This window comes from Saccostrea cucullata, unplaced genomic scaffold (assembly GCF_032062105.1).
Source record: "Saccostrea cucullata isolate Sc308-1 unplaced genomic scaffold, CSIRO_AGI_Scuc_v1 ctg19507, whole genome shotgun sequence".
In the NCBI taxonomy this organism is placed as follows: Eukaryota; Metazoa; Mollusca; class Bivalvia; order Ostreida; family Ostreidae; genus Saccostrea; species Saccostrea cuccullata.
This window is the reverse complement of record NW_026923325.1, coordinates 1-18,772: the sequence shown is the minus strand read 5'-3', so window position 1 is coordinate 18,772 and position 18,772 is coordinate 1. Positions and strand designations below refer to the sequence as shown.

General features: G+C 33.2%; 2 protein-coding genes across 2 annotated transcripts; both read left to right on the top strand.

The window, feature by feature from the left end:
- Window positions 1-1,400: 1,400 nt before the first annotated feature.
- Window positions 1,401-6,680, top strand: LOC134263734 (thymidylate kinase-like). Its single transcript, XM_062746116.1, has 5 exons — window positions 1,401-1,704; window positions 4,518-4,626; window positions 5,377-5,467; window positions 5,892-6,080; window positions 6,422-6,680. The coding sequence occupies exons 1-5, from the start codon at window positions 1,548-1,550 to the stop codon at window positions 6,533-6,535; spliced, it is 660 nt and encodes a 219-aa protein (XP_062602100.1). The 5' UTR covers window positions 1,401-1,547; the 3' UTR covers window positions 6,536-6,680.
- Window positions 6,681-12,235: 5,555 nt separating this feature from the next.
- Window positions 12,236-18,038, top strand: LOC134263733 (phosphatidylinositol 3,4,5-trisphosphate 3-phosphatase TPTE2-like; the record flags this gene model as incomplete). Its single annotated transcript, XM_062746115.1, has 9 exons — window positions 12,236-12,380; window positions 14,270-14,588; window positions 15,300-15,506; window positions 15,941-16,033; window positions 16,532-16,698; window positions 17,003-17,067; window positions 17,537-17,597; window positions 17,707-17,788; window positions 17,888-18,038. Coding segments are annotated over exons 2-9 (1,125 nt in total), but the record flags the coding sequence as incomplete, so codon positions are not given.
- Window positions 18,039-18,772: the final 734 nt, after the last annotated feature.

Genomic DNA, 18,772 nt, shown 5'->3' with positions numbered 1-18,772 from the left:
ACTTCTTCAATATATGGCCTGGCAATTTAAATAGAATTAAAAAAAAAAACAACATTAACCAGCATTCTGACCAAGTGATAGTTTTTTTTTATTGCTGACAAGGATATATAAGTGTCGACCGAAAAACCTGCAAAATGATAACATCAAACAGACTATATTGAAATCTTTGTTTCATCAACTTGTTTGTCCATAGTTTGCCTCGTGTTATAAATTGATCATACGTTGAACATGCTTTATTCATATATCGAATCATGCAACTGAGAGACATACCCCCATAACAAGCGATAAGGGTTTAATGCCACATAAAGAAGGGAAGTTGACGATAGAAAAGTTATCATCATGTTATTTAAAATGTATCATTACCTAAGCTTTTTTGTTTGGTTTAAACATTAATATCTTTTTATGGAAGCATCAAAAATCAAAACAGATGTGTCAGAACCTATACAGTATCTTTTATTTCAAGCTCCCTTGGATTGGTTGTATCCTGTATAGATATATACATTGTATGTCTATGAATGAAATTAACTATAAATGTTAATTAAGTTATTTGATTGATGAAAGTAACTTGATTATATACATGTAGTTATCAATTGATAATATTTCGTCGTTGTAATTTTGATCTCAGGCTTTTTTCTGATGCAGAATATTTTGAATTAAAATAAATTCGCGTTCTGCTTCGTCTGCATAAACAAGTCTGCTAATACCGGGATGCAGCTGGTGCCCACGGGAATTCAAGAAAAAAAATGCTGAGAGACCTTATCTCCAAAACATACAGAAGCATCTTTTATTATATAAATATCAATCATTTTAGAGCACTTAGTTTTACAATAATATGTTTAAAATAACAAAATATAATTTAGCAAGGGACTACTGACAAGTGTATGTATTCACGAGTTCTGTTTGCACTGATTTAAAAGCAATTGTCCTAGGGCGGATATCCAGCGCCAGGACATCCCCCTCCCCCGTTTGATATTTTTAAATTTTGTTGGTAGCATATCCTAAAATTATGGGAAATCATCTCTTAGATTTATATCTTATCACCCCAAATTATGAAATTCCAAGATCTGTCAATGATGTAAAAATATCAAGAGAGGGTGTTTGTGAGTTTTGTGCAGATTGTCAGGTTTTCAAATTGTTTACCGCGCCTAAATCTGTTTAATATAAACTTTCAAGATGAAGCGTACAACTATTTCATCTTTTGACAAGATTTTCAACTATAATATGTTTCTTCGCAGACGTCCATCGTCTGATTCAATATCTTTTTTTCAGTGACGGATCCAGAATGAGATGGATGATACGGGGTTGCAACTACTATCTGCCATAAATAAATAAAGTTTTGAAAACTCTTCTTTCAAACTTTCTTGGATATGAATTCCCTGGTTACCGTGCAAGAATATAAGAACATTGATCCCGATGTAAAATATATTTCGATTTTTTTCCTCGTGTGAAAAAAGTGTTTACATTTTGTTATCTTCGTATAGAGGGGGTCAACACATGGAAAATAAGATAACAGTCTAATATTCTCTTTATTGCCCGCACGACATTTTATGTTCGCGCGCTATTTCGGGTCACACAGAATGGCGGGTAGAGGGGCCCTGGTCGTTTTCGAGGGATGTGACCACAGTGGTAAGACAACACAGTGTAAGCGATTGGTGGAGTGTTTACGGCAAAAGAATATACCCGTCCAACCATTTAGATTTCCAGGTGTGTACCAAAGTTCTTCCTCGCTGTTAAGACATGTTAGAGATTTTCGCTCTTCCCTCCCAGGAATTAATAGGAATTTAAACCTAACCAAAGTAGCTATTTTTACCTACTTTCTGCATTACTTGCATTTTGTGGCCAAACGCTATTATACCCTTTTTCTAACTCACCTGAGCCAAATTTTATGTTGAGGTATTGAGCGTTATACTCTGCTCTGTGAGCTCTCCTGATCGAAGGTTCTCTGCCGTCTGCCTGTCTGTTGAGCTTTGTCTGTTTTTACATTTTTTTTTAGACATACTAACCCAAAGGATAAGGTATATATGACATGTATGACAAGGATTGGTTTTGACACCCAATATTCTACAAAATCTGAAAAATTGTTTGTCTCTCATCTCAGTGAGATGTCACTGGGACTAAAAAATTTGGTCTGGTATCCCTACGACATCTCAGCCCAGTGTCACACAAACTGACTCAGTCAGGTTTTCTTGCACCAACTTTGACAGCTTGTTTCAATCAATACAGGCTGAAATGAATTAGCTGCCTACTTCAACTTTTTCGCTCACCTGAGCCGAAGGCTCAAGTGAGCTTTTCTGATCAAAATTTGTCCGTTGTCTGTCGTTGTCGTTGTTGTAGTTGTTGTCGTCGTCGTAAACTTTTCACATTTTCATCTTCTTCTCAAGAACCACTGGGCCAATTTCAACCAAACTTGCTACAAAGTATCCTTGGGTAAAGGGGATTCAAGTTTGTTCAAATGAAGGGCCACACCCTTTTCCAAGGGGAGATAATTATGAATTTGAGAAAAATTAATACCATTTTTAAAAAATCTTCTTCTCAAGAACCACTGGGCCAGGAAAGATGAAACTCATGTGGAATCATCCTCAGATAGTGTAGATTCAAGTTTGTTCACATCATGACCCCCGGGGGTAGGGTGGGGCCAAAATGGCCGATCAAACTTTTACATAGGAAATATAGGAAAAACCTTTAAAAATCTTCTTCTCAAGAACCACAGGGCCAGGAAAGATGAAACTCATGTGGAATCATCCTCAGATAGTGTAGATTCAAATTTGTTCAAACCTTAGCATATGAATAGCCATCATGACCCCCGGGGGTAGGGTGGGGCCAAAATGGCCGATCAAAGTTTTACATAGGAGTATATAGGGAAAATCTTTAAAAATCTTCTTCTCAAGAACCACTGGGCCAGGAAAGATGAAACTCATATGGATTCATCCTTAGATAGTGTAGATTCAAGTTTGTTCAAATCATGACCCCCGGGGGGTAGGGTGGGGCCAAAATGGCTGATCAAAGTTTTACATAGGAAATATAGGAAAAATTTTTTAAAAATCTTCTTCTCAAGAACCACTGGGCCAGGAAAGATGAAACTCATGTGATAGTGTAGATTCAAGTTTGTTCAAATCATGACCCCCGAAAAGGTACCGACAAAAATTATTCTCATAGGAATAGAAAGGGAAACCGTTTAAAAACTCCTTTTTAAGTACTTCAAAGCCACGATTAGTAATATTTATGTAGAATTATCCTCAGGTAATGTAGATACTAGAAGGTCCAAATCATGTTGTGTGCTTTTTCCTAGCTGATGTGCTCAGGTGAGCGCTGTGGCCCCTGGACCTCTTGTTCCTTTGGACATCCTTGTTCAAGTCTCTAATCTCTACCACAATAAAACTTTCGTAGAAAATATACTATAGGAAAAAGTAGTGGACTAGAACTAGTATTTGAAGCAGACTCTTGCTGGAACTTTGAAGGAAAAATACACAAATCTATATAAAAAAAATTTAAATAGTCTTTGAAAAGGCGAAATTTAAAAGTTTAAAAGTGTTGTACCAGGTGGATTTCTTCAGCTTCGGAGGTTTAAATGAATAGGATCTATGAAAAATCATCCAACTTTGAAGACCCCAGTGATTTCAAAATTATGAAATCTGTAAACCAATGTAAAAAAAATATTGGCTTTATAAAAATAAATATATAAAGGATATACATCAGGCCATTCCAAGTTTTTTCTCTGTTTAGCGTCCACCCATCTTTCAAAAACCTAGCTACCTATTCGCAAAAAACACACAAGTCAAAAAAAAATAAAACACATATTTTATAGCAATAAGAATGACGTAATTCGAAAAATATGATTTCATTTATCTATTTTTCATAAAGAAAGTTATATTTTCTTCAGCAAAATCAAGGTATTAATTACTGAAACTATTCCAATAATGAAATATTATACAAAATTAATATTTAGAAATTATAATTGCCAAAAATCACAAATTATGACCTGAATAATTAATTTTCGGACTCCTGATTCTGTTTGTTTTTTCTGACATGGGGTGTCAAAAACCAAGGCGCATGCAGACGCTAAACATAGAAAAAACTTGGAATTGCCTCAATAAAAAAAATATTCTTCTCAAGAAAAGCAAAGCCATGATTACTCATGTCAAGTTCATCATATTCAGGAGCATCCTATGGTAGCGAAGATGCAAGTTTGATCAAATCATAGCCATAAAATGGTAGGGCAAAATAACATGTTTAGTGGAAAATCATAAAAAAATTATCTAAAGCCATGGCAAGTCAAAGAAATATGGAAACATCTACTGATGCAAATTCAAGATTATTTATATCATGCCCGCATCTAAAACTTTTTCCATATTTAACTAATATAGATCTTTTCCCTAGCCAACGTTCAGGTGAGCAATTTGGCCCAGGTATTCCTCTTTTCTTTTTACCCCATCAACAGTCAAATCTAATCAAACTTTCTTATGCTTGAAATAATAATCATACCCATTGTATTTCAACTTTTCTTTTATTAATTGCAGACAGAACTACTGCTATTGGTCAAATGATTGATGGTTACCTTGGAAACAAACAAGAAATTGAGGACCATGCTGTTCATTTGCTGTTTTCAGCCAATAGATGGGAGTTAGTGTAGGTAGCTATTACTCATTGACCAGAAATTTGATGGCTTTTGTCAATCAGTTAGTGACCCCCCCTCCTTATTCCAATAATAATCAACAGTAACAGTGACAAATCCAAGATTAGAAGGGGAGGTACTAGGAGTCTGAGGGATCTCAGTGGATGAGGGCAATATCTTGGTGGGGACCAAGGGGCAAAACAATTTATCAATTAAAATAATCTCTAGTTTTACAAATTTTTTTTGGTTTCAAAATAAGAGCCCCCTACCCCCCTCTAAAAGTATAAATTCATCACTGAGTATTATTTCAAGTTATTAAGCTGTTAAAAGGCACCATCATGATGATGAGTCTATAGGTGGTTTTCTTATGACATATTTTGCCTGGGAGTTATTCCCCTTTGCCCACATCTTGTAGGGCAAGGCAGTGAATTTTCCTCTTTGAGCAACCAATTTTAAACATGCATGCCAGAAATATATATGGGGGTAAATATTTATTATCTTACTATAAAATTATTAATTAATTTAATAGAGGCTTTAACAAACGTATATTCATAAGAAAAATAGTGTTATCTTTACCTCAGTAACCAGTATAACAAATTGAACTTGGTTGAATAATGAAGGAATCTGGGAATGTTGCCCTACAACATGGCGGCCATTGGGAATAACTCTTGCTTAAATTACCTCAATGGAAAACCATCTATTGCAAACTATGATTATGAGATATTACTTGCCTCCATGATAAATTGACAATTGTTATTTTTCAGTCCCCGTATGAAGAAGCTTCTGGAGGCTGGTACAACTCTCATTGTGGACAGATACGCCTTCTCAGGTGTCGCGTTTACTGCCGCTAAACAGGTAGAACTCTTCTCTAGGAGTGGCAACTCTGCTTTTTTTTTAAAGTCAGGCTTATTTTGAATTTGTTAATCTTCAGCTTAGGTGGGTCATAAAACAATGTATGTGGTTATTTCATAAAACATTTATTCACAAAATTCTGAGGTATAATACATTTTTTTTGTATCCTTCAAACCAAACTGTTGCCTTTGAATTATCAGCATAGGTTAAGACCCACAGAAAATGGTATTCAGGAACCAGTCAAGAAATGAACATTAATTACTACATATTTAGACTAGAGGGATATAATTTAATTATCTAAAGAGAACCTGGGTTCTTACAGAGCCATGTCAAGAGGTACCAAACAGTGTTCAGGATCTAGTTAATTTTTGTAGGGCTTTGCTTTACTATTTATTGGTGTCAATGCAGTGAGTTGTTGGTTTTTCAGGGTTTTACGATTGACTGGTGTAAACAACCTGACCTTGGGCTGCCACGACCTGACCTAGTTCTGTACCTGAACCTTAGTCCCGAGGCCGCAGCCAAGCGGGGAACCTTCGGCAGCGAGAGATACGAACAGACAGACTTTCAGATTAAGGTGGCCAACAACTTCCAGCAGCTCAAAGAGCCCTACTGGCAGGTATAGGAATTAACTTCTAATAATATACCTAATAATACTGTATAAGCAGAATTTTTAGCAAGGATTTAATTTCTGCATTATTAGCAAGGGTGCTAAGATCGCTGAAATTGAATATAACTATAAAATAATTGAGTTTTATTTGCAATAGCTTCTTTAATTATTTTAAAATCGCTAAAATTACATCTCGCTAAAAATAGAATAGCAATTTTGAAGGGTTAGATATTTTTTGATAATGATGAAAAAGATGAACTGAATTATTTTATAAATGTTGAAAATATTTGCTCTGGTGAATCCAAAGAGAGTTTTTGGCCAATTTTAATTGGATTATTTTTTTTTGACAGGAAATTGATGCAGACAAAACAGAAGAAGATTTATCAGCAGAGTTGACAGACATTGTATTAAACCTTATCTCGTGTGTAGGAGAGGCACCTCTAAAGAAACTCTGGTGTGACTAACACATTCAAAGGACCATAACTCTTATCAATCATGGACAGAAGTTACCTCCATTTATTACGTAACCATATTGTGTTCAAATTTTGTATTAATTAAACTGTATTGTCACATAAGTTATGAATGTGCCCCAAGAAAATTAAGTATTTATTTAATGAATATTTCATTGCAAAATTATTAGGACTGAAAAGCAGGCTTATATCCTGTTATGAATATTCCACTATGCTAATCAGTTATGCATAAGAACATTGGTTATTTACACCATTTAAGTTCTGCAAAACTTTTCTCATGACTGTATATGTTCCACAGGAGTTGGCATACCTATCAATTTTATCAAACTCTTAAATAAATTTTTAAAAATGTAATCCTTTGATAATAATGTGTTATTCTTACTTAAAGTATTACATATTTTCAATATTTACTAAAATTTTTGGTAAAATTTATAGGTATGCCAGTTCCTATGACCATACAAAATGTAAAAAAAAAAAAAAATGTCAATTATTTCTAATGAGGGATATACTTGTAGTTTAATAATTTTTTATCAATGCACAAATACTGTATTATTTCGGAAATCTTTGGTTAAAGAAAGAAGGTGTTCAAGGTAAGGATCGACAATCCCCCACTCCGAGACAATATCTTTCAGTACATGTGTATATTTCTCATTTTTTTAGTGTGAAAAGTTTTTTTTTTTTTCTAAAATTATGTTTTCAGTAATGTCAGCATCAACACATTTGAATCATATTTTATTTACTGGAAAAAGGGGGTTCATCAAAGCCATAAAAATGATTTTTGAATGTGAACGGGACAAGTTTTTAATTTTTATTAATGTTATAATGACGGAAAAGTAATGTAAAATCTATTTCTTGTTTCATAAATTTAGTCTTGACCCATTCTGGATGAAAATCAAATATTTCTGAAGAAAAAAAAATTTATGCTTCAACAAACTTATTTAATATTTAAATCACATTGACACATCAAGTAGATTTTGCAGAATGGTTGTTAATTAAGGCGTTCAGTCTAAGACTTACTTAAGTGAGATTTTAGGAGAGGTTGAATCATGTGAAGCTTTTTTAATTTTTTTTCACATATCTTAAAAACAGAAGTGAAAAAATAAATTACATGTATGCATCAATTTATTCAATAAAAAAAGAACCAGATTTATAATTTAAAGAAAAAATTGAAATTGACAATGTCATGAACAGCGGCTTTCAATGCATATAATATTGCAAATGGATTTATACAGTGTGAGAGATCCTCGCTTGATTGTGCAAACATATTTTGATTTTTGGAGTTTAATTTCTACAACACATGATCGACGTCATTTTTTGACCAAACTTGTTCACACCATGACTACAAATCGACATTACTTGTGCATCCCTTTTCTCTCTAACTCTCTTTTGGCATTAAAAAACAAGTACTCTGGAAAGCATTTTATTTCTCCGTAGCCAGTTAAAACATTTTCTAGGTCTAAACCAGTTCTTTCATTGGCAAAACTATACAAAATGTTGGAAAAGGAAACCGTCATTTTCAAGACCTTATTTGTTTGGACACGCCAAGTAAAATTTACGATAAATTTTCATAGAACTTCTAGAATGAGGTAAAAATTCAATATTTTATGCAAAAATAGTGTCCCAACACATACCTGAATTAAGGGGATTTTTGGATGTCAAATGTTCATATCAAAAGAGTTTTTGTCAGTTACACTGAGGTCGAAAAAACGTCGTGTTTGAGGTTGCGCCGCTTGGACATACATGTACCATTGCTTAAACAACATTACTTATTTATTAAAAAATTAAATTTTTGATTTGAGGTTTATTCTTCAAATAGAAAAGACGATGCTTACTAGACATATGGAACGCCGTCACTGCCTTATAGCAGAACACTACTATTGTATTGTGTCAACCTTCCAACATTAAAGTCTTTATGACATTAACCCACACCACTATTGCATTGTGTCAACAATCCATTACATTATGTCAACTCTTTATGACATTAACCCACATTACTATTGCATTGTGTCAACCTTCCATTACATTACGCCAACTCTTTATGATATTAACCCACACTACTATTACGTCGTGTTAACTTTCCTTTACATTATGTCAACTCTTTATGATATTTACACATACTACAATTATATTTCGTCAACTTGCATTTCGTTGTGTTTACTTTTCATGACATCTTAGTTTTATTAACTGATGTGAAAAGCTTGCATACTGTGCGCACTCTTCTACATTATGTCGATTCACTATTACGATTGAACACGGGTATCCTCGGCCTTTATATGACATAACGTATTTTCCGCGTTCCGCAAGCACTAAAAATGGTTAAGAGAAAATGTCGTGAAGAGATTCTCAGCGATTTGGGAATGACATCTTTGATGAAAACTTTAAGCGACAAATGATTGAAATCTTGATTTGCAACCTTAACACTGAATTAAGTCACGTTGAAATTCAATCGTGTTTACTTGCATCTGATAATTAAATAAATCAAATTTATGATCGTGACAATAATTTTTTTTCAGATTCTTTTGAATTGTTGTTTTTATTTTATTATTTTTTTTAATAAAAGTCTTAAAGGATGTATTCGCTTTGACAAAAGAATTGACCTGTAGGAGAGAACAATTTCCCGGAAAAAGTGACATTGAATAATTAATCTTTATTTGTTGTTTTCTACCCTATATATGTCTAAATTTTTCAAATTTGTATTTTATACCTTAATTTTTATTAATAACTTTACAATACACCTCCAAAGTTGGCCTAAACACCATTTTGTAAAAAGTGTTGATTTTTGCATGAATTTTGGCCTATCCTTCAGGGCATTGCCCCTAAATAAAATTGTGATATTTTGATAGGTTTGGATGTAAGGATTAATTTGATGGATTTTTGTGTGCACCCCTAATTTGCCTTCACAAAAAACCTACAAAAAATTTAGGAAACCTGAATTTGATTACCTTCAAATTTATACCGGTAAATGGTATAATCAGACTAGCTCAGTTGATATACAGTATACGCTGATTATTACAGTGTGCACACAAACATTTTAAAGTCGGGGGTTCGAATCCACCTGGTACCACACTTTTAAATTTTCGACTTTTCAAAGCCAATTTTATATTTTTTTTATAGCCTCGTGTATTTTCCTTCAATTATATATCCTTTATGCATGCCCATTCTTGAATAATTTTGCAAAGAGATATCAAATCGTGAAAATAATGTACAGTTGTCAGTCAGGCGGAACAAACCTCACTATAAACACATTTCTCCGAGGACAAGAATAACTCAAGCTTTTTACTTAATAGGTCCTACAGGTAAACAGCATTGAGCTGCGAAAAAATTGTATATTTTCCTTAGGATTTAATAACATTGATTTTGGCTACATAAATATCAAGTAACTGTATCCTATTTGATTTAGGCCTATATAATTTGCAAAAAATTAATGGAATTTTTATACATTCACGAATAAAATTTTTGAACATAAATAATAGAATTTAAGAGGCAGTAAACATTACCATTATACTTATTGAGAAGTTATGACAAATATCAATTATTATATTTGAGATAACAAACTCAGGAAATCAATGAAGGGTTCCTCATACCTCTACTCACTGAAAAAAAGATTTAGGAATTGTTATTAATGTATTCAGCCAATATGCCATTAATCAAATATTACGGGGGTTATCAACAAGGTTTTTGTAGAAAAAAACCAAGCTGAGGCCTATAAAATCAAATCCCTATTTATAATGAAGTGAAAATTTTTGTAGGACATTGCATTAGTGTCACATCATTAAGTTTAGCTGAATTAAGTTGAAAACTTTTTTCTATAAAACTATAAAGTTGAGAGCAGTTCTCAAATTTCATAAAACAAAAACGATATACATATATTCCTTGATCAAGATTCCCGGCTGCCACGTGTTGCCCATGCATTTCACTAAGGCATACAACTGATTTAGGTGAGCATTGTTTTTCAAATGTTAAAAAAAATTTCTAACTTCAGTGACGTAGCATCTTTTTTTGAAAGAGGAGGTGAGCCAGAATAAAAAAATCACTTAAATCCATAAAATTGACAAGCCACAAAAAAAAATGTCAAGAAAATCGTATTTCAATAGTCATTTTTAAGTATTCTTTTCCAGATATATTACATTACCCTATATGGAATATCCTTCAACAAAATGTGGGGATGGGGGCTGTACAGTTTCAATGAACATTACATTTTCTATAGTAAAATTTGTCTGGAGTTGATATTATGTGCCTGTAATTTCCCCCCCCCTTTTTACAGGTCATTAAAACACATTCGTCAACATTCATTATATACTAGATATGCAGCTTTGAGATAATGTAAATGCATTTTAACATCAGGTAATGAACTTTTGGAATGAACATGATAAAGAGTTAACACAATAAAAAGATACTTTTAAATCACAAAGACATTACTTGTGCATCCCTATATATCTCTCACATCTCTTTTGGCATAATGTAAACAAGTACTCTGGAAAGCATTTTATTTCTCACATTAGCCAGTTAAAACATTTTATACCACGTAATAAAGCAGTTCTTTCATTGGCAAAACTGTGTTCACCTCACATCATGATGCCATCCCGTTTTGACGTCATTTCATATCACCTTATTTGTTTGATATAAGTAAAATTTACGATAAATTTTTAGAACTTCATGTAATGATAAGTTTAAATAAAAACAATATTTTATGGAAAATTTTGTCCCAACACATACCTGAATTAAGGGGATTTTTCACGATGTCAAATGTTTATATCAAAAGAGTTTATCTAAGTTACACTAAGGTCGAAAAATGAAGTGTTTTACTTTGCGCCGCATTGACATGATTGCTTAAAAACATTACTATCATTTATTAAAAAAATAAATATATATGATTTGAGGATTATAAATTGACATTCAAATAGAAAAGACGATGCTTATATAGACATTTCAAAATTCATTGAGTTTTAATTTTATGGCGCTAGTCCACGAACTTTTTGATTACCACTCGTACATCTAATTCTTGTAGAATATGTATCAGCCGATTTCTTATCACCTGATAAGGGGTTCACGAGACACTGTGTAAGATAAACATTGAATGGATTTTTTCTTAGATAATTTTTTTTTGGTTGAAAAAATTTAGAGTATAAGAAAACATTCTATTTAGAAAAAAAAACAAACAAACAAAAAATTGTTTATTTCGCAGACGCAAAACGGAAAAAAATTATATGAAATAATTAAATAATATTTGTCTTTCAACGCTGAAACCACATTTTGCATGTGTTTGTGTTATATAATATACATGTATCTATCTCTCTCTCTCTCTCTCTTTCTCTTTTAAATTTTTAAATTTTCTAATTTTCTTTTTACATTTTCTCAGATGCAAACGGGGAAAAATGTATGAAATAATTAATATTTGTCTTTCAATGCTGAAACCACATTTTACAAGATGTTTCTTAAACACATTAGTATAATATATGAAATAAAACCCTGGTTTAACAAACTTGCTTTTTATACATTTGTATATATACATGTACCTGAAAATCTTGCTTTTTACATTTCTATATATACTTCCCTGGTTGTTACTTAAGACATTTCTCTCTCTCTCTCTCTCTCTCTCTCTCTCTCTCTCACTGAATTTCAATATTTTTTTCGTATCATTATGACCTTTGAACTGTCCATATCAACTCGATTTACTTGTGTGTGAACCCTGTGGGGAGCCCCAGTTCCGGTCATTGACCAATGGTCAAAACTTTAGACAGTGTTAGACATAATGATATCCAAGCACCGAGGCAGCGCCAGAGCAAATATATTTGAGTGAATAATGACAACTTGGCGATGCTCTTTGACATGAGTACAGGTGCGCTAATTAATCAACATTTAGGTATTCTGCGCGTGTGCTAATAATTACATGTAGCATTTATGAAATTCACAAGTGTGCCGAGTCAGTAGTGGCGATTTATCGTAGAGGCGAGTAAGAATCAATGAACGTCAACACTGCGTGAGCTCGGTAAGTGTTTTAATAATTAGGTTACTTGCTCTTCTCTCTCTCCATATCCTCTCTCTCTCTCTCTCTCTCTCTCTCCATGTCCTCTCTCTCTCTCTCTCTCCATATCCTCTCTCTGTCTCTCTCTCTCTGTCTCTCTCTCTATCTACCCCTCTGTCGGTGTGAAAAAAAATCTTTACTTTGGGTACCATGGTAACATTTATTCTTGAAAAGTTGGAATTAATCGGAATTCCACACTATGCTTCCTGTAGAACTGAAGATGTCTAGCTCTATTGTACATGTAAGTATGTAAGCTATAATTATGTTTTAATCTGATCATGCTGATAGCACATATTAAAAAAAATACAATATTACTAAATTATAATCGGTGATACTGATGTAATGACGAGTTTTATAATTAAAATTTACCTATTTTTACCTGAACACAAAAATACGACTCAATTGTGCCTTTCCTCTTTTCTTTCACGTTTATGATTATGTACACTGATTGTGACTGAAATCTTCATACGGTGTATTTGATTAATGACATAACTGAATTTATAGATTCTCTTATAACCCGATAAAGAAAGGACAATGGGCACTATGACCCGCTAATTCAAGCCGACAAGACGCATGGTCATCGAAAATTGTTGGCCTAGGCGCGTTTCTTATTCCTTACCACGTACATGTATATGGGTGGCTTTGTATTTAATATTACAAAAGTTATGAAAAATTTACCTAAAACAATTTACAAGCAAGGGAAAATTTCTCAACAAATTTCTTTTAAAAGCAACTGAAAGATTATGTATATAGGTTTAAGTGACACTTTACACTTATCTAGAGTATGTATATGTATGGAAATCGATTTTCTTGTTATAAGACACGTTTGTATCTATACATTGTAATTACGTATGATATTACCAGGTATATGTACACAGCGGCGGATTTAAGGGGGGCGCCCCCGGCGCCCACTAAAATTGTCAAAGTTAGCATAAACATAGTTTTGTCAAGAATTTGTTTAAAATGTCTACTCGGTAGACCTCATTTTTACCCTACAAAACCTCTAGAATCCATGAGCTTCCCCAGACACCCTGCCTTAATCTTGCGCCCCCCCCCCTTAACTTCAATTCCTGGATCCGCCTCTGGTACATGTATATCAACATTTTCCTATATAGTAAGAGGATTGAAGTTACACTGTTTTCAAAGACAAGGAAAGTCAAATATTATTAATAAGATCAATAAAGTTCAGAGTTACTGTAGCAACTACAATTCAACAGTAAACTACGCATACAGATCGGATCATCTTTTAGTAATCATTTATTTGATCCTTCTTAAAAAAATCAACTCCGAAAAAAAATAATCGCATACTTGCAGTAATAATGCTAAGCCTTAAATGTTAAAAATTGATTAAAATTGAAATTATCATGATAAAATATAATTGTTGAGGAAAGAAAAAAAATGTAATGAATATTAAAGTGGTTTTCTAGAGGTTTAAAGAAGTTTTGAGTCGGACCAAATTTTAAACAGTATATATAGGATGACAGAGGCCAAATTAATTAGGACAGTTTATTTTGATAAAATTTGCCTTGACAAGATCAACATAACTACACTTTATTGTGGTCAGCAATGTCCAATAATCTAAAAATTTTATTGAACAGCCATATCAATGATATCAAGAGGGTGGATGGAAATTCACTACATCGCATTAAGCGATTTTCAGTACGCCTATAATAATTGGCACAATCAATAATCTTACAATTCAGGTCTGTAAGCCTGATTAATTATGGACGAAGAAGTGAGGATAACATTGGCGGACAACGAGATCAACGCAGCAGACGAATCCCAGGACGACGCCGGACAGCAGACGACAGGAGGAATGGCGGGAAACGGGACTCAGAAAATAGAACCAGACGTCTTCATCCTGATGGGGAAGGACGTGAGAGATGATCTGGTCGATAACGACGAGAGGAGCGACTACGAGGAAGATGATGACGAGGAAAGTGACGATGAGCCGCTGCGAGATAAATTTATTTTGGAGGAGCACCAGGACCCCGCCTCTAACTTCCCAAACACAAGGGCTGGGTAATTAAACACACGTTTTTGATCTGATATATATCAATTGGTGTTTAGAACCCAAAAATATACAAGCATTTTTGTTTGTACATATTTTCAGATTATCAGTCATAAGCAAAAATGGCCATTATTAAAAAGCATCCCTAATAGAATCCATGAGGTATTTAACACAAGTTACGTCTTAAATTCCCTACAGGGTTACAATCTTAATTTCATTCAATGCCTATGATTTTCATATTTTTACGTCCATCATACATTAAAAAAAATCACGATAAATTAAAATGGCAGCAATAGATATATCGTCCACCAATGATTAAAACACATTAGTTATGGAATTACATCATCCAGTAATTCTACTTTATTAAGTGTTATCAACGTAGCAAGCATTATGCTGATATACATGATGTATATAGTACATTATAAGAAATTAAGCTACCTTGTACTTGTGACCCTACAGTTATAACTTCTGATGAGCCTTTTTTCCTTGTTTGTCAAGGAATTTTGCTTGGAAGTATTCCCGAAACTAAATTGCTTCCCACGGGCTTGCAAATAGTATCAATATTTGTGAATACAATTTTAAAATATTCTTGGACATGAATGCACATTTTATTATATGACTTCGCCATGCATATTTGAATAAGGGAGATAAATCCATTTTTATATAAAAAAAATCTGTATAATTGTTATGCCTTTGTAAGATGGCGTTGTGTGTTTATACAGAAGAGCTCGTTATATGGTGGGTAGAGTTATGGAGCACATAGCCTTCCACCTGTTGACGATTCTGTTGATTCTGTTGGACGTCTCCATTGTGATCACGGATCTAGCGGCGGGGGAGGCAGCTCACCATCACGAGGAGTTAGAAATCTGTAGCAGGATCATCATCATCTACTTCACCATAGAGGTCATGTTTCGGATCTTCTACAAAGGGTCAGACAGCCTTAAATTTATCTGAAAGTAATGGATCTGTTGATTAAATTTCCTCTTAACATGCTACGTTTTGTTTCTGAAAATTTTAAGAATAAGGACACTTGGTAAAAAATTGAATGCATGAAGTGTATTTTTTGATTTATTTTGGTGGCAGATGAATCAAATATTTGACTATTAATAAATTGTAATTTCAAAAACTACCTTCTCTGATATAATTTTTTAAATTTTTTCACTCTATGGGGCATATTCATTGAATGTGAAAAAAATGATATGACTAAACTTTTTTTTATATTTACTTGTTTATGCATAGATCATGTAGATTTAGTATCTCATTTCCTGATTTTATAAATTTCAATAGTATAACTGGCTCTATTTTAAGATTCTGAGTATTTTCTAATTTAGATAAACCGGTTACATGTACTTTTTTATTTCAGGGATGACTTTTTCCGTCATTGGGCTGATATATTAGATATGATTGTTGTGTTTGGAACCTTTATTATAGACTTCACTCTAAGTGGCTACGCACGGTTTGTATAGTGTTGAATTCATTAAAACAAGCATTGTCACAAGTTTATAATACTAGTATGTACTCAATTTATAATGAAAAAACCCGCCTGTATTTATATTGACAGATAGTTTGATCTGTGACTGCATTAAATTCTCGAGACAGATTTCAATATATCCCTTTTCCTTTACTTTCTTTTGTGAAAAAAAAACACATTTATGGATTAATTTTCCTTTTTCAAATGTGAGCAAGTGGGAAAATTAGGATAATTTTATTACATTGTTTCAAGCCATTGGCATCAATAAAGAAAAAAATTGTACTTTTTAAAGATGATTTGATAGGTGTTAGTTAAATTGTTGAAAGTGTAAAATTTTGAAAAAGAGGGATAACTCTTGAAAGAATAATTCATTTTGATTAATGGTAAAATAAAATATTCTCTTAAAAGAAATATTTTTTACATCTCAAGTATTATTTTCTTTTCATATGCTTGATGATGTTGATGATTATGGTGATGATTTAGATTGAGTATCATTGGACGAACGGTGCGGATTATCCGGGGATTGAGAGGTGTGTACATTATGTACTCGGAGTACCGCATGTTTAAGAAAGCCACAAGGAGGGTCGTATCCCAGAACAAGAGGAGGTATAGGAAAGAAGGCTTTGATCTGGACCTCTGTTATGTTACAGGTAAGTTATCCCCCCCCCCCCAATTACAAATGTCATTCTCATAGAAAACAATACGAAAGTGGGATTTGAGTTAGATATATGACATAGTTAGATATGATACAGCAATACAAAACAACAACCTCGTATCTTACACTGTTTACTGTAGCATTTGAGTTTTTGAGTTCATAAATTTTCAATTATTATAACACTCCCACCACCAGCTCCGAGGATTTATTCGGTTCTGGATTTTTCTTTGTATTAAAAGTTTAACGCCATGCTCCCGTGTACGTTAAAAATTATTTTGATTATGAATGTCTTTTTTCAGAGCGAGTGATTGCCATGTCCTTCCCCTCCTCAGGCGTACGGTCTCTGTACAGGAACCCTATCAGAGTAAGACCCCCGTAACTCTATAAAGTAATTATATTGTAGTGTCCTGAATTCACACGAAGAGTTTATTATTGCTTATTTTGCGGACAAGAAAGGCTGCCAAATTAAAAGTATTTGCTTTATTTTACGATAACAAATCTCGTAAACACAAGAAATAAATAAAACAAAAAATCAACGCAAAATCAAAGCTTTCAAAATTTGACGTCTTCAAATTACATGTAATCTGTAATATTAAATATCTCGTGTATAAACTACGGTACGTATTTCAATTCTCAAGGAATACTAACTTTATAATAATAACTATGTATACATTCTACAAATACTATCCTCAACATTTTAAAATATGACCTTTATTATTACGTGCACTTTCTCGCATAATTAAAGAATGGCCCTCCTCATAATGGACTTCTATCAGTTTATGTTGTTGTGAGTTTACCACATATAAAAATGCCTACATCTGTTTTTTTTACAGAAGGTTGGGAAATTTTTGGATAAGAAGCACTCCAACCACTATAAAGTCTATGACTTGTGCAGTAAGTAATGATTATTTAAAATTCACATGTTGATGTTCTCTTTGAAATTCTCTTTGTCTCTCTTCCTCCTTCTATCCTGGGCACTATATTTATCATTCAATATTTCTAGGTGAACTGACATACAATAGAGATGTTTTCCACAACAGAGTCGAAAAAGTTAGGGTAGACGACCATAATGTTCCGAGACTTAAGTAGGTGGCAAAAGGAGGTTCTTTTTGTAGTTAATACGAGAGAGAAAGAGAAATTTTCAGGGAATATTTCTAAATCATTTGATTTTTAAAACGTTGTAGGGATATGATCAACTTCTGTGAAGACGTTAAAGACTGGTTAAAAGCAGACGAGAGGAACATTATAACTGTTCATTGTAAAGGTGGAAAAGGGCGAACGGGAACCATGATATGTACCTGGCTCATCCATACCGAATTATTTGAACAAGCTCAGGTATATACTTAGATACTAGTAACATAGACCATGAGTTGTACCTGGCTCATCCATACCGACTTAGACAACAACCATGAGATAGGCCATGATTTGTACATAGCTCATCCATACCGAACTATTTGAACAAGCTCAGGTATACACTTATGATATATCCAAATATGAAACAGATGTGTCAGACTCTGTGGTATCTTTTATCTCAAGCTCACCAGGATATATCGTATCGACCTAAGAATGGAAATAACAATACGTTTCACAAAAATGAGATAAACTGAAACTATTTGAACAAGTAATCTATATTTTACTCCGTATACTACTTATGTTTCAAACCGTTATCCATAAATATTTCAAACAGATGTGTCTATGACAACTCTTAACTATAGTTTACGGTAAACTATAGTTTACAAATGTGAATCTATGTTTATCAACAAAATCTATTGTTAACGCTTATTACAGGCAGATAAACTTAGATATATTCATAAAATATAGTAACAACAGTTAAATATAGTTTTACATAAAACTATACTTAAGAATCTTTAACTATACTTAACGGAAATTACAATTGTTAATTAAACCTAGTTTATCAATTGTGAAACTAGGTTTATCTCATTTTTGTGAATTTGGCGTGCCATAAATACGTCGTCGATATATCTATATGTCGAGTTGAAGGTCACAGCAAATGTTTTCTTCTTTTCAATACAATCAATCAACCCTCCTTGCTCATTGAAACACATGAT